The sequence below is a fragment of the Melospiza georgiana genome, chromosome 3 (genome assembly GCF_028018845.1).
Source record: "Melospiza georgiana isolate bMelGeo1 chromosome 3, bMelGeo1.pri, whole genome shotgun sequence".
Lineage (NCBI taxonomy): Eukaryota > Metazoa > Chordata > Aves > Passeriformes > Passerellidae > Melospiza > Melospiza georgiana.
Window position 1 is genome coordinate 113,007,578 of NC_080432.1, and position 17,295 is coordinate 113,024,872.

Sequence of the window (17,295 nt, forward strand, 5' to 3'; positions counted from 1 at the left end):
CTCTCATTATAAAGCCTCAAGAAATAGCCACAGCTGGGATGTCAAACTTGTTTTTAAATGATGAAAGAGAACATCTGAATGCTTCATGGGCTTGACCAGTAAGTGATTAAAGTGTAACTGACTGAACTGAATTTCTGCCAGTGTCAACATAAACCTTTTTTAAAAAGTCAGTGCTATGAATTATTTACTGTTCTTTCAAAGCTCAGTGTCAACACATCAATTCACTCCCATTCTATTCCTCCCTTACAACCCCAACTAGAATCACTCTAGTATGCAGGATGGTGACATACATCTGCAATGTAGCGAGCAATGTAACAAGGCTAGGCAAGGACCCAAATTATTCAATCCTTTGGAGACCTAAGAAGAGCATCTTTAGCACAAGCACATTCCCATAAGGTGTACAATTGCAGAACACCTTGGAAAAGACACAGCAGGGCATCATAATATCATTCCTGCATAGGCATAACTCCTTCCCAAAAACCTGTGCATGTAACTACTTAGAGTAGCACCAAATCAGCTCCACGAAGCAAAACATGGATCAAGTATCAATAATCAATAATATTGCACAAACAACCTATTCTGGAAAACTATGGTGCTTTAATATTGAAAATTTGTGCCACTAATGAGAGCTGTAAGAAACCACATGCTTGAAAAACCATCTCCCCAATATCTGTAACCAGGGTATTCTGTCCATTAGAAGTATACAGCAGACTGTCAAAACTAGAAGTTTTGCCCGAAGTCACAGAATCACAGAATCAATTACACTACAAAAGACCTGTGAGATGATCAAGTCTAACCCATGACCAAACACCACCCCATCAAACAGACCATGGCACCAAGTGCCATGTTCAGTCTTTCCTCAAACACCTCCAGGGACAGTGACTCCACAACCTCCCTGGGTAGCCCACTCCAATATCTAATCACCCCCTCAGTGAGGAAATTCCTCCTGCTATCCACCTGAACCTCCCCTGGTGCAGCTTGAGGCCGTGTCTTCTTGTCCTGTCACAATCACCTGGAAGCAGAGGTCAACCTTGCTACAACCTCCTTTCAGGCAGTTGAAGAGAACAATATGGTTTCCCCTGAGCTTCCATTTCTTCAGGTTAAACAATCCCAGCTCCTTCAGCCATTCCTCATGGGACTTGTGCTGCAGACTCTTCACCAGCTCTGTTGCCCTTCTCTGGACACACCTCAATGTCTTTTCTTGAATTGAGGGGCCCGGAACTGGGCACAGGACTCGAGGTGTGACCTCACCAGTGCTGAGTACAGGACAGGGACAATCACTGCCCTGGGCCTGCTGGCCACACTATTGGTGATACAAACCAGGATGCCCAAGGCCTTCATGGCCACCTGGGCACACGCTGGATCATGTTCAGCTGGCTGTAAAGCAGCACCTTCAGGGATGTCTGCAGGGCAGCTTTCCAGCCACTCTGTCCCCAGCCTGTGGCACTGCCTGGGGGTGTTGTGAGCCAAGTGTAGGATCCAGCACTTGGCTTTGTTGAGCCCCATACCACTCATCTCCACCCATCTATCCAGCCTGCCCAGATCTGCAGAGCCTTCCTACATCCCAGCAGATCACACTGCAACTCAACTTGATGCCATTCATGAATTTACTGATAGCATACTCGACTCCCTCATCTAGATCATCAGTAAAGATGTTAAACAGAACTGGGCCCAATACTGAGCCCTGGGGAACACCACTAGTGAGCAGACACCAATTGGATGTGGCTCCATTCACCACCACAGCTGGGACCTGGGAATCCAGGCAATTTTTAAGCCAGTGACATCAAAATATCTAACAAAAGATACAATTTTTTAATTTAATTTTACAAACCCATTCTTTAGAAATAGCATATGCCTAATTCAGATTATCACACCATTACAGTCTTAAATTCTCAAATTCTAATACAAGGACTGTCCACAAGAAAATGCTGAGAACAAAGCGTGAACACCTAGATGCTGCAAAACCACTAAAACAACTCCCAAAAGAACAAACAAGTAATGCTTACCAAAGTGGCAATGTTATCAGATATATTCATTAAGAGACAAATTAAACAACAAAACAGGTGATGATGTTCAAGGCTTTATTACTGCTTAATTAAGTCTGGCCATGATGCACAACTTCTGTGCAAAGTCATGAAGACCTCTGTATCACCAGAGTGCCTGAAATGAAACACATTTCCCTTGGCTGATTCCTCTTTTGCAGTGGACACCAAAAAGCACCCATGTCCTAAAAAACACAGCTAAACCAGCTGTACTTTTTAGTACTATTTGATCTAGGCAGAACTTGGGCCTAGATCAAATAGTATTTCAACGACTACTTTTCACAAACAATACTTGAATTGTGCTACTGTGTCATAACTTCTGCCTCTTCAGTCGAGATATGGCTGAGGAAAATCGTTAAGATTATTCTCTGGACTTATATATACACAATCCTTTCTTTAAAAGTGTATTCTTACAGTTTCACTAAAATGTAAATGATTTTTATAGCTTTGTTCCAGTGAAAACTACACTAAGCATCCAGCTACCAAGTATCCCACTTCAATTAAGCCTCTGAGGTAACAGAGTTAACATTAGACTGACCTCAGTAAAACATGCTGGAACTTCAGCCTTCATTTCCAAAGACTCAATAATATCCCTAGCATCTCTCAGCCATGCACTTTCCTGGCTAAAATTAGCTGAAACAACTTACTAAATACAGTTTCTAAATTAGTAATCAAAACCCCCCAAGTTCAATTCGGAGCTATGGAATAGGACAGAAATCACTAATCTTTTATCCCTTACCTAGAAAACATGGTGAACTTTAATAAACAAAGCTTATATATTAAAAGACTAATGTGAACCAAGAACAATGTGAAGCACCACAATAACTTCTAATACAGCAATTCTGTAGAAGATCATTTTCCTAGGTCATGAGTGTTCAAATTTCTAAACCATGACTACTAAGTATCACATAATAAAGAAGTACTTCTTTCCTATAATGCAGTTACTGCCTTTAAGGAAGCAATCTGGGTGAAATTAATAATATGTAAGATAGTGTGTGTGTTCTCAGATTTCTCCTCAAACTAAGTCAGGGCCTACTCATTGCAGTTCTTACTGGTTTTCACACTTCTCATCTATTCACACAACACACAAATTTCAGACGTTCACAAAGCTTCTCAAAAGCATTTTGAATAGATGCAGATAATGTGCATATTTAGCTATATTTCTGTGGAATACTTCCTTTCTTTTTAAATCCCACATAAGTGTTATCAGCTTTCAGCAAAAACATTATGCATCAACTCAAATACAGGCATCTCTAGTTGCAGTTCTGTTAAAGAGTTCTAATGAAAATGTTCACATACAACTATTACAATCTTCATTTTACATTAAATAATTCCACAAACTCCAGTTATATTCAAAATTGATAAGACTGCAGTATGCTAATTTTCTAATTTGGTAAAGGAATGCATTTTTGCTTCCCACTGTTTGTTTACTAAATGTTTGTGGTCAACATTGGCATTAATGTAACATAACAATACAAGGCTTTGAAAACATTTTTGAAAAGCATTCCAATCTGTCTTCATGTTATTCAATGCTGCATTTTCTATGACTAAAATTTTGTGTATTAGACATGATCATCCCCTTTTAAACCCTGTGGAGAGTCTCAGAGATATTGTAGAACAAGAAATTCCTGAACTGATCACTAAATTACTAACAGAAGGACATTCACATACAGTGTTTACCACAGACATCCTAACTAGATATAACTCAAATGTTCATGCAACAAAAACTTTACCTTTGCTTGACATATTCTGGCTTATCCTCATTTGAGTTCATAGAAAATTCAGTGTTAAAAGGGACCCACAAGGACCTCCAAGCCCAACCCTTAGGTGTGTGACCTGTACAGAGACTGAACTCATGACCTTGGCATTATTAGCACCATGCTCCAACCAAGTGAGCTAATCTCAGTCCTTACCAACAGAAAATAGAGTCAAAATCCACAACTATTTCACTTGTTCCAAAAAAAGCTGTTGGAAAATGTTTTGGGAGAAAAGATAGATACTAGCAGAAAAAAAAACAGTTGTGTGCATACAGCTAACATGCTGAATGAAAGGGCACATTACTATCTCTGAGCAAAACAATTGCTAAAATCATCTACGCAAATTTCTTTAGAATGCACATTATATGCTAAATACCATTTGAAATTAATGACACAGCTCACAACAAATGTTTTTAGTGCTACCAGTACTGGTAGTAAGGTTTCCATTCTCCAGATGGAAGCATATGCATTTTAAACCCAAAAAGGCTACTGTCCAGGAGTGTCACCAAATAATAGCACAAGAGTTGTGAAATTCAGACTTCATGTGACTTACCGCCAGTGCTTTGGATAATTTTGTTCTATAGTTATTCAAAACAATCACATCAATCTCCTTAAATGGCACAAAGGCAAAGCCATCTTTAATAAATACTCTTCTGGCTCTAAATAAATCCACAGCATCTGCAAGTCCAACCTGAAAAGAAGAAAAAGCCACATTGTGGAATAGCAAAATAACACAGTAACAATGTTTACAGCCCTAGGATTCAAGACGAGCCAGTAAAGCTCTAAAGTAATTTTCTGACTTTTAACAATGTCTCCAGGCAAAACTCACAAATCTGGGAAATTAAATCATAATTTAGGAATAGCTAATCATTATTTTGGTGGGAAAATATTGCTTGCTTACAGAAAGTCATGCAACTAGGCAAAATAAGGTACTTCAAAGTTTGTGTCTACAAGTATTGATCCAATTATGTAGCTTTGCATCACTTACTGATTTGATATTTGAAAATGGATTTCTGTTTCTAACATCTGGAAATATTTGATTCATGTAAACTACATACAAAATGTTTGCAAGCCCATCTGGAACCCAACCAGCTTCACTCCAAAGAATCAGTGGGCCACATTACAAACTTTTTCCTCTCCCGTTGCTCTCTTGCAAAATGAATTTCTGACTAATACAATCAGACCAAACCTAATTTCAGCAACAGATATTTGACAATGTCTTCATCCTGAACAATCTGACAGCCAGGTAAATTAAGTCATTTGTCTGGGAACATTAAAACTTAAGATCATTTTTGTGGCAAAAGTAAGGGATGGCAGAAGAGGACAGAAGGCATTATTAGTAGTTTGAAGCTTCCTTCATTTTCCTAGTCCCTCCCTCCACCCTTATAACTCACATGAAGCAGAGGAACTCTCATTAGTCTTTTAGATACTTGCATTTACTGTGGCTATTAGGTAAACTTAAAATTAGTATCTTTGCATTTAACTGAGAGAAAATGAATGCAGATCTGTGGGACTCAGCAATTTTTTACTTACCTTATAGAACATTTGTTCTTTTACTTTAGGCAGAGTGAAGCCAGGAGTTGACGCAATCAGCTCATTAGCCAATTGATTTTTCAGGTCTTCACCAATCTAAAATTAAGAATTTGTTTTAAAACGGTTAAAATACTTTAGGAAAAAGGCTTCTTTATGTTAGCATTATCTAAAATATTACTTAACTTGCAATATTATCAGTTTCGTTGAAAAGAGAAAAAGAGGTACATATTCAGTAAGTGATCACTAATAATTAAGCAGAAACCAGCAAAACATTAGTGGTCAATAATGTTAAGCAACCTTACCTCCAAAGTAGAAGGGCAGATTTTAAACTACAATAATTTTAGGCATTAACAAGAACTGTAAAATACACTTTTTAGAAGTCAACTTCTCTAAAATAAAACTTGTGACAATCTTTGCTCGTCTCTGGATATGCATTAAAACAAAGCACAGTGAATAAATAAATGGGAGTTCGTAAGGGCTTCATGAGATTTTAACAGAAAGAACAGTTTCAGCTTATTTTTAAATACAGATTTAACAAAACTATATCTAATCCTATATTCAGGAATTTAACTTTCCTTTTTCTAAGGAGTGAGAACAATGGTATCTTTATTGTCCTTTAAGCCTTATTGCTTTTGCAGTTCTTGAAATGAGTAAAGCAGCAATGCTTTAATTTAACAACTTGAAGTACTTGAAAATCACAATGTTACATTTCCTAATAAAAATGCTTAAATAGTGCATATACATAAATACACATAGAATCACAGAATACGCTGAGTTGGAAGGGACCCATCACAACCATGAAATTCACTTCCTGGCCCTGCACAGGACACCCCAAGAGTCACTCCATGTACCCAAGAGCATTGTCCAAACACTTCCTGAACTCTGTCAGGCTGTGCTGTGACCACTGTCCTGGGGAGCTGTCACCCTCTGGGTGAAGAACCTTTGTGTGATATCCAACCTAAACCTCCTCAACAGCCATTCCCTTGGGTCCTGCCACTGGTCACCACAGAGATCAGTGCCTGTCCCTCCTCTTCCCCTCAGGAGGAAGCTGCAGATCCCAATGAGGTCTCCCCTCAACCAAGTGACCTCAGCCACTCCTCAGACAGCTTCACCTCCAGACCTTTCACCATCCTTGTGCCCCTCCTTCAGACACTCCCTAAGAACTTTCTATCTTTCTTACATTGTGGCACCCAAACCCACGCACATTTGCATAACATGCTTTTGATGAAGTATAATGGGAGTAGTCCCTGAGTGCAAGCATTTGAAATGTTAAGGAAGGCAGAATGCCTTCTCAAAACGCAGACAGACAAAAGTGTCACCAAAGCATCGCACGCTGTGTGACACTGCTCTCCACAAGCTGGATGTGTGCTCCAACACCTACAGAGAGCTGATACAAGGCTGCAGTCAGGGCAGTTTTTAGATATGGATATTGGGAAATGTTTGTCAGGAACTTTGGTCAGGAACCAAGCCCAGGCCACCACATGCAATAGATGTGCAGACCCCAAATGTAAGATAAAGTCAACAATGTCTTTCCTCGCCATGGGAGGGGATGTGCTTAAGTAGTTTTATCTCCGAATGGAGCAGAAAAATTTGTTGACCAACACTGATAATACGGTTAAATGGGCATTTCAACAAAACTTTTTTCCTTCTCACTTGAAAAACCCAACAAAAAAAACCAAAAAAAACCCAAAACAAACAAACAAAACAAAACAAAAAAAAAAAAAAAAAGAAAGAAACACTTCTCTTGGAAGTCACAGGAAGGACCATTTAATTTCAAACTTGGACAAGTAGCTTAGTGAAAAACAGTGATTTGAGATATGCATATGAAATAGCCAAGGCAGCAATGTTGAGAAGGCTTATGGTTACCCTGTCTGCATCTTGATGCAATCTGCAGTGCTCTCCCAGGAAAACTAGCTTTAAAAAATAACAAAAGATGACAGCAAGGCAGAAGAATTGTAGCTGAAGAGAAAGGAAATACCCAACAGCATTATATTTCTGCATGTAAAAATGTAAAGCTCAGCAGCCTGTAAAGAAAGCATTATTCTTTAATGAAGCAGCTGTATCAAAACAATTACATGTGCTTCTGTAAATGAAACGAGAAAATACTTTCTACAAAATACTCCCATTAACAATCTTATTCTTGTTAGACTTTGAAATATTCCTGCTTTTCATGACACATCTAAACTATATACAAATTTCACACAGTGGTACCAGAACTCCATTATTCCTTCCAGATGATCTATTTCTTGTCTAAGTAAGGATAAATCTAAGTCACTGCATCAGCCTGCAGCCTGCCTTTCACCTACCAGAAACCTAAGTTTTCATTTCAATTCCAAAATAATGGCTTCCATTTTTTAATGTAACAGTTTTGTGCATTCTTATTAGATATCCCTTAGGAGAGCCTGTCCACCATGTCATTCCAAATCCTCACTGACTGTGTAAATACATTGATCAAATAAAAAGAGTATAACATGTTGTACATCAATAGTGGTTACAATTCCACTATTTCTCCTAGGATATCTTACTAAAAATAACTCCATCAAACAAACTAAGCCAAGGACAAAGCAGAGTTTTTTTCCAGAGAGCTATTAAAGGAGTCCAGAAACTGTTTTACAGACAGGCCAGCAATATTGAGGGGAGAACAAGAAGAGGGAAAGGCAAGGATTCCTTCTTTATTTGTTCTTCCAAAAAAAATCAGCTTAATTTCATCAACAAAACCGCTATTTTCTAGTATTACATTTTATTTCAAAGGGGATTTATTGCAAACTTCACAAGCTGTCTACATCCTTCTGCATCAGTAATTTGACCATACAAGTTTTGTATAGATGTAGTGACAATCTACAGTGACAATCATTTTAGATTTTCTTGCATGTCACTAGCAAATAATTTAACATTGTTGGGGTAAAACTGATCCTGGTGAACCCTCACAGAAAACAGGTTAATTGGCCATGACTAAAGATTTAGATAAGACTGTGGACAGTGTAACCAAAAATACAGCTTTATCTGAAATTTTTTTTAAACTAACACAAATATTGTTGCAAAGTTCTATTTATTATATACATAAATGATACACATAAAGCTGTTAAATAATTTGCTTCTTAAAGGCTCAAGTATGTTATAGGTTAGGCAAACATTCAGCAGCCCCACAACCACCTTGCTCCTTGCCTTTTCACCAAATTCACACTGCCTTCGTGTTTTCAGCTAATAGAGAGAAAGAGGAAGAAGAAACAAGGATAGACCTAGCTCCTACCTAAAGCTGGAAAATGACTCCAGAATGCATTCAAAAATAAGACTGAGTTCCCTAAAGACTGAAACATGAAAAATAACCTTCCATTTGCATTAATGATTTCATCATTTTCACATCAGATTGACTGAGGTGCAATGCAAAGAAATACACTACCTATAGTCTAAAATCAGACCCAAGCTTTCAGTGCAGCCTGTATTGCTGCATCCAGAGCATCATAAAACATGTATCCCAATTTTTCTTGGTTCAGAGAAGCCAGAAAAGCTTCTTTTTTACTGTTGCTTTTGGGGTTTTTACTTATTTAAATAAGAGCACTACAGTTTGTATATTTGATAATTTCATCCTAAAACAGCACCTGCAAATGCACATTCCAGTAATCATTAAAAAATTAGATATAATTAAATACAGCTTTTAGGATTCTAATCAAGATTAGAAAGATAAACAAGCTGCTTAACTTCTGACAGAACTTGGTGATCTTCACCAGATAAAACACTGTTGCTCAAAATATTAAAAAAAAAAAAAAATAGAGTCCTTCTGAGGGTCTCATCAGGTCATCATCTGAACCTTCCACAAGGAACTGATTAAACTCACCTCACAGAAAAGAGTTCACTAGTTTTGCCTTGTTCATCTGTAGCCAGTTTAAAAAGCTGCTTATCACTGTGTCAGACTCTGCTTTGCACAAGCAAAGAGCACCAGGAAAAGGACCTTCCCTTTTCAGTGACATGGGTCAGGGATCATAGCTTGAAACAATTCAACAATTCATTGCAAATCCCTGAGACTTCGGAAAAATAAAGACAGAAAAAGAGAGGAAGGAAAAGAAGCAAGCACCCAGGACAAGTTCCATTATTTCTAGTTTTCTTGCTTTCTACATGCAGTTTATTCATTGACTTTTAATCACAGAACTGTCCTGGAAACACAAAGACACATAAATTTAGATTAAAATATGAATAATTTAATATGCAGGGCTTGGTTAAACAAACACAATGAGGTAGTCCAAAAACTTCAAAATAAATTTGATATCACTACTCTGTTTTAATGAGCAGATAAAGATGCATGCACACATTATACTGCTATATATGTGCAACACTTAGTTTTACTAAGTCTCCCAGTAAGGAACAAGAACTCCATGCACAAAGTCCTTTCCTTTTCCAAGACTCAGCTTCAGGTATTTACGTGCACATGGCACCAGTGTCCTTAGAAAGTGAAGTTCCTGAAATTTGCTTTTAGTTACAAAGTACCTGATACTCAAGTGGCACAACACCCTTCCCAAAAACAAGTGTTGTCAATCCGTACTTTGCTGAATTGCAACTCTAGGCATGAAGGAGAAAAAAGAAAAATTTCCTAATCAATCTTCTCCATTGTCACACATTACAAAACAAAGTTAGCACTAGAATACCAAATTATGAACCTAGACACCATTAAATTTGAGAATATAAAGTGTAATCAGCCAGTTAATGAATTGCATGATTAGCAAAGGACAGTATTCCCACCTCTCCTACCAATTAAAAGAATGAAGAGCCTTAAAGAAAACATTCCAGAGGCTTGTAAATCTGTCATTCACAAACCTGATGATTTTCAATTTCATTTTGGCCAATCACAAATTAAGAAGAAAATTTTATCTTCCAAAATACTAAAACTTTGTATCTTAGCTAAAGTTCAGCTTGCTGGCATACCTAAAAATATCAAGGGCAGTACTTGGAATTATCTATTCTTATCCATCAACTGAAACATTGTTTGGGCTTTTTTTTTAGAGTCAAGAGTGGGCACAGAAAGAACATTTTATGATCTGCCTCACTATGCAGCTCATTCATGGTTACCACAATGACAGAGAAACTCAGTGATACAGGTTCAGTCTCCTACATTCCTGACAAACATTTCCCAATATCCATTTAAAGGACAGCTGAACAAAAGAATTACTACAGAATTACCTAGAAACACTACCACATACAAGCTAGAGTCACACATGGCTGTAGAGCTAACAGAAGACTCTTCTGATAAAAACATCAACAAGTTTTCTTTCATTTAAAAACCTGGATAGTAACATCAGATGCAATTTTAAAGAAACTTGTTAACAAATGTTTCTCTAGACTCAATCACAGGATTAGCCAGGAAGAGTGTTTCCAAGTTGGCAGACCATTTTCTGAAGCCTATCCCAAGCAGCAGCTAGTAAATTCTACTTGCAGAGTAATTACATCCTGCACAAACCATCCTGTCAGCTTTTATGCTGCTGTATTAAGGAACAATATAAACATCTCCAAAGCTACTGCATTCACCGCTATGTAAAAAATAAATTCATTTTTCAAACATTATGAACTTCAACCACTACAAAATAACACTTTGATTATTCAAAAAAAAAAAATTATTCTTGTACAACAGATGGGTATCATTTTTAAAAAATACAGGACTGATTTCCCAATTTTGTCTTTTCTCATTCCCCCAAAGAATCTCTAAAATATTTACAGAAAAAAGAGAAGACACTTGATGACACCTTTCTGCTAGTCTATACTAAGTTTCTTCCAAGAATCCAAAATTACCAACTGCTAAGAACTAAAAATCTGTAAGGATGAGGTTAGGATTTACTTTTTTTTCAGCTTTTCCAAGCCTTTAGATAAACGGCAGTCAAGTATGATCTGCTCAACTACTGAGGGCTAGAGCACATAATCCCACAAGTAGCGTGGTTCCCCTTTCTACTTCTTCTACCTTTAAGCTCAAGAGCCTGGTGTACAAGATCCTATTTTCCACGACATTTTTGGCACAGCTGCCATTTCAATTTTACTTTAGAAATCCAGAGTTACAGCAGAACTTCTGCCTCAGGATTCAGACTGTATTCCAAATGTTGTCTAGCTGCTTTCAGCTAGATTGAGAGGAAGAATGTTTTTTTCATTGTTATCTTTACTGCAGCCTTTCCTGCAACTTTGAATTAAAAGCACATAACTTTGTCAAAGCAGTTAGAGATGTACTTCACCCAGAAAGAGCATATACAGTATCTAGGGCAGAAGGATGCAGCCTTGCAGTGGACTGTAAAGTTCCTATGTAACTCAAATGATGAATTACACAAAGCTATTTAGTGAGAATCATAATGCCCCAGTGCTCTAAAGGGGCCCAAGTAACTGCACATTTTGTGGTGCAGTTTGACTTTACTTCAAGTCAATTTTAAGCAATAAGGAAGACCTTCTAAGGGTCCATTTAGGTTTCTGCAGATAATCAGCATCTGCTTCTAATCAAACTGAGATGATTAACAAATTAAAATTTTAATTAGCATTCTGCATCATTTACAAACTGTTGTTCATTAAGTTTATGAAGGTGAAAAAGGGCATCCCCAGTAGCTATATATTCTTTAATCACATCTATTACTCAATTCTACAATTTCATAGAGTATCACCAACATCATATGTGCAAATAAACTCATGCAACTAGAATTACTGCAGCAAAATGCACCAGTTTTCTCCATAACTAATAATAAAGTAATGCTTACAGCTCAAGGATCCATGAGAGAAGAGTAAAGCCCCCATACATCCTGCCAGTGCACCAAAAAAAAAATTAGTTTTTTTAATCAAGCTTTACTTTAAAAGTCTGTGAGAGAATATTACCACTTATTTTAAGCTTAAATATTTTAATAAAAACTCATCCCTTCTATCCATCACTCAAAATGTTAGCTCACTAGAATATCCAGGCTGCTTGGCAATCAACCCAATTACTTTCAGATGAGAATAACTCACAATGTTTGTTAAAGCACTAATAGTATATGTTTCACAGTCTTATTTAACAAACTCTAGCACTTAAAATCCACCCTACTCCTAAGCCTTTCCACATACAATTTTGTTTCTGTTATGACTCTAAGCATGAAGTTAAATGACAGAATACATACTTTTGGCAGTAAGGCACATTTCCCACTTAGGCATGCATCCCTTATGACTTTTGCTGTCAACTGTAAGATAGGCATCACTGGTTTTCAAGCAAAGGGACAAATACAAGATTTAAGTAGTGGAAAAGCAAGATACAATTCAGAACCATTTCCTAAGCAAATGTAAACCATAGCCTGCTTGCATAGTTATTGTCTTATCTTGGCATAAGTTTCCCCACAGCAGTACAGACTCCAGACAGTTTCCACTCTTCCCTTCCTGTAGTGAGAGTCCCTACAAAATCTATATATCATAACAAGAGTATGGGACTCGAGAAATATGAAATACAATATAATAATTGGTGACCCCGATGTGATGGAAGTATGCAGCCTGAAGAGCTGTGGAAAATAAGGACAGCCTGAGAGCTGTAGTAGCCTGAAGAGCTGTGGAAGATTGTGTGTATTGTACTTGTGTGAGGCCTTTGAGTCTTGGGATAAAACATGTATTGTAAAGGAAATGAATATATTTTACTTGAATATCTATATTGTATTTGAATAGAAAAAAAGGGGGAAATGTAGTGAGTCCCTACAAAATCTATATATCATAACAAGAGTATGGGACTCGAGAAATATGAAATACAATACAATAATTGGTGACCCCGACGTGATGGAAGTAGGCAGCCTGAAGAGCTGTGGAAAATAGGACAGCCTGAAGAGCTGTGGAGATGGAAGGAACTGCACAGCAGAGAGGAGCTGCATGGTAAAAAACCAGCTAGAAGGTATGGACTTTAAGAATATCATAACAAGAGTATGGGACACGGGAAATATGAAATACAATACAATACCTTCCTGTTTGGGAAAGGAAGAAATATTATTTGATGCCCCTGAAATGAAAAGCCATAAACCCTATCAGAAGAACATCCTGGATTAAACACCTGTTCCAAAATGGATATAGTCACCTTTAATGGTTAGACATGATACTGAGTATTCTCTCAAATGTATCTGTCCTTAATAGGGACACAAACTAGTCCCCATTCTCATGACAATAATCCACATCTGACTTTAGGATCTTCTGTACCAAATAAAGGCAGTCAGAAAACGTTTTCTCAAGAAGCTGAACTACGAGTATTTATACAACTGCCCTACTACCAAGATAAATATTTTTGAAGAAAGCATAATAGTGATATCAGAAAGTCTCTCACAGGACTACTCTGATCGTAAAAATGGAAATTAAAGAAGTTTAATTTCTACTGCTTAAAGCAGCTAAAAAAGCACTTCAACTGCATCAAAGAGCTACTGTAGAAAAAAAAAATCCATTGCTAATGCATTTTGCTCTTTCCATTTCATTTTGCAGTTCTTATTCCTTCCTCTCAAATGCCTGCAGATGCACTGAAGACCTTTAGCTCCCCCAGCTGACTATTCCCATCTGCCATTCCTTCCCCATTACTATAATCCAAAGCATTTCTTAAATTTAAAGCACCTAAAAATTAGGACATGTAATTTTTCTGATTCTGCAATAACTGGCTGTTACTCAAAAGATAAATAACTTCTAGTTTAGATGCCTTAAAAGGTCACAATATTTTTTAAATTTCAAGAGGCTATTCAGAAGTAAGAAAGTTCAATTTAAACATGAATTTTTTTCTGTTCTGTGGAGTGAAAACAGCAACGCAGATGTATCCAAGATGAAATATACTACACTTAGAAGTTTTTTTATTTTGCACAATGCAGAAAGATAACAGTGAACAGAAGCACTGCAGGAAATATAAATCCAATCATACAACATCCTTACACCACAGATTAAGACATGATAATGCCTATTAATTTTCATTTCTTCTGGAAGCAACAAAGAAGTACTAACAGTCTGAAGATAAAGAAACCTGAACATTCAATGACACAAAAAATAAATTCAAAATTAAAGTTTGCATTCTACTCCACTCCATATTCCAGTATGTAAGTTAAATTCCTGGAAAGGTGTAGCAACAAACCAAAGCATCCAATAATACTTAGGAAAAAACATGAGACAAGCAGCAACGCACCTGTGTCAAAAAATTCCAACTGTGATAAGCTGATTTCACAGCCTTTATCACAGTGCACAGACCTCAGGGGCCTTAAAGAAAGCAGGTGTCATGTTGTGTCAACACCCTTGAAGTCACCAGAACACACTTTCACATGCAAATGACCCAACAGTTTCAAACAGTTCCAGTGCATTTTCTACACCTGGGTTCAAAACCCATTGGAAAAGACAAGTGTAGAAGAATTTAACTGAAAAGAGAAAAAGGATGTCTTAAGCCAAGTTCCACAACCTAAGTAAAATTCAACACTTCAACTTCCTAACCTGTACATTAAACAGGAGCAGATCACATACCAAAATGCCATGAGGCTGGGGGCACTGCAAGAGCTCTAAAGAATGGGATCAGAGAAGAAAAATCTAAATCTAAAATTGAAGGCTGTAAAAATGGCAAAGGACACTCACAGAAATGACAAAACATCACACAAAGAAAGGCTTAAAGAAGAAACAAGAAAGAACAATGATAGATAGAAGGCAAATAAGAAGAGAAGGAAAAAAACAAACAAACTAGCAGGGAAAAAAAGCCCTACCCTTCTCAACTAGTGGATAGAACAAGAAGAAATATGTTAGGTTTGACATTATTTTAAAAAAGTTAAAAGGAAACTAAAGCAGCAGAATGATGACCACTACTGCGAGACGTGAATTTACAGACACAGGGAACTTTGCAAGCAAAGCTGTGACATTTTCATGGACACGGCAAACGGCACTACTGTCATTTTCAAAATGCTGTCAAAAGTGTTGAAGGGAAAAAAAAAAACAAACCAAACAACCTCCCCACCCCAACACAGCACTCTGAGAGTAAGCACTGAACATTTTGTCCACCTGAACAGAAGAGACCCTAAGACCCCGAGGGAGAAAGTGTGACTGCTGAACCCGAACAGGTTTTGTGGCAAGTTTTCACAAGAACCAAGCGGGATGGACCCAGAAGTTCATTAGATGCTCCAAATCAGCACAAGATGTATCACAGACCTACAGTTGCAGATGCTAAAAGGACAAATCTTCCATTTGATGTCTAAGAAGAAGTGGCAGGTCTTGGAGACTTAAAATTATGTGAGGCAAAGCAGACAAAAGGCTGAAACTCTGAGGGCTTCAAAGGAGATATTTATTACCATGCCAAAATCAGCTTTGTAGTTGAAGTCCAAGTATCAGTTACCTGTAAAACTATTTATTTTATATAATTCCTTCATATCCTGAACAACTTAATTGGAGATTAAAATATTTTCTTCAATGACTATATTATTTTAAATATTCACAAATTTCCCTTTAAATATCTTTAAATCTGTTAGTGCCTTTTACTGCCAGAAACTGTCAGGCATCATTGATGTAATTACTCATTTTTAGTAAGATTTTAATACTTTAATCTCCTAAATTGATGTAAATCTCAATTACACACCTGTGTTTGCATATTCTCTCTGATGTGCTCTGTCACCTGAAATGTCAGCATTTACTTCTCTTGAGTCCTGCTTAAGGATTTCTGATGTTCCCTGCGTGACTGACTTTGCACATAGAGTATTTAATATGCCTTGAGTGCTGCAAATTACATGCCATACATAAAAAGCTTCCGTATTTATCTGGATGATGGGAGTACTGTCCCTTAAACACCTTTTTCTTTCCTTTTTTTTATTATTTAAAGCATAGAACAGACTGAAACACCTTCAGAACCATTCCATTATTCTCCTTTTACTGTGATAGAAAACCAATCAACGTATCAGGGGAAAACACTCTTAAAGCGCAGATTTACTCTTGCCTTCCTTTTACCCTTCTTCTTTCTCGACATTTTATTCAATACCATGCACTCCACCTCTTGCTCATGCTGGCATACATTGGTAGGTATAAAAAATAATATTTCAGAGTACTGTAAAATTCTGAGCACCCAAGCAATGTCCCACTAGGCTGGGCAGCACCAGGCCAGGCATCTTCCACACCTGCCAGAGAACAGGCTGGCCAAAGCCGTTCCTACAAGTGATTAAAATGCAATCTACGTGTTACTAGCTCAAAAAAGTATCTCAACTACAAACTCAAACCAAGCTTCATTTTTTTCCCCAAGAAATCCAGGTCCCAGAAGCTTCCTACAGAATACTAAAGATGGACTAACTTAATCCAGTGCCAGCTTTGTAAAAACTTTCCAAGGAAGAACTTACATAACCTTCAAATTTCCATGATTTATATTAAATGTAGAGAGGCTTATTTTCACAAATATTGTAAAAATTTTGAATTGTAATAATCCTATGCATGTTCACACATAGTCATCATACTGAAGTCATCATGTTTAGCTTGTTTATCACAAAGCTTACAGCCAGCCTTCCTTTTTCAAGTGAAGGGCATCTTTATAATCAGGTAAAGCTCCCCAGAGCAGGCATTTACTAACTGTAATAAACACTGTGGCACATATTTTGCTCCATCAGCAATACAACTGTCAGCCACTAGACAAAAGAAATCCTATTAAAAAATTAAAACATTAGTTTTCCTTACATTCCATTTCTATTTTTAATTACAGAAAGCTCTTGCTCTTTGATTAAAATTTTCTTTTTAATCAAAAGTTTCTCATGAGATGAGAACTATTATCATACCAAACTCTCTACAGCTAACTATCATATAAAAAAAGCTTTGGAAATCTGGTATTTTTTTCTTCTAGTTGTTAACAATTTCACTCTTCCAAAATTTGCTAAATAAGACCTTTTTGTTAAGTATTCAAAGACCCTAGATACGGAAAGATCTTAACAACTTCTTAAGTATTATCCATAAGTGGGATTGAAGATGACTTGATTCTGTAAAGCAATAATTCTCAATCCACAGTTCAAAAAATCTCA

The 17,295-nt window shown here is 37.0% G+C and overlaps 1 protein-coding gene across 1 annotated transcript in view; it reads right to left on the reverse strand.

Annotated features, from left to right (window-relative positions):
- Positions 1–17,295, reverse strand: part of PRIM2 (DNA primase subunit 2) — an 89,995-nt gene that overhangs the window by 61,790 nt on the left and 10,910 nt on the right. The window contains exons 5-6 of the mRNA XM_058020839.1: positions 5,333–5,428; positions 4,353–4,490 (exon numbers count right to left, since the gene is read on the reverse strand). Coding sequence (XP_057876822.1) covers positions 4,353–4,490; positions 5,333–5,428 — 234 coding nt within the window. The remainder of the gene's footprint in view (positions 1–4,352; positions 4,491–5,332; positions 5,429–17,295) is intronic.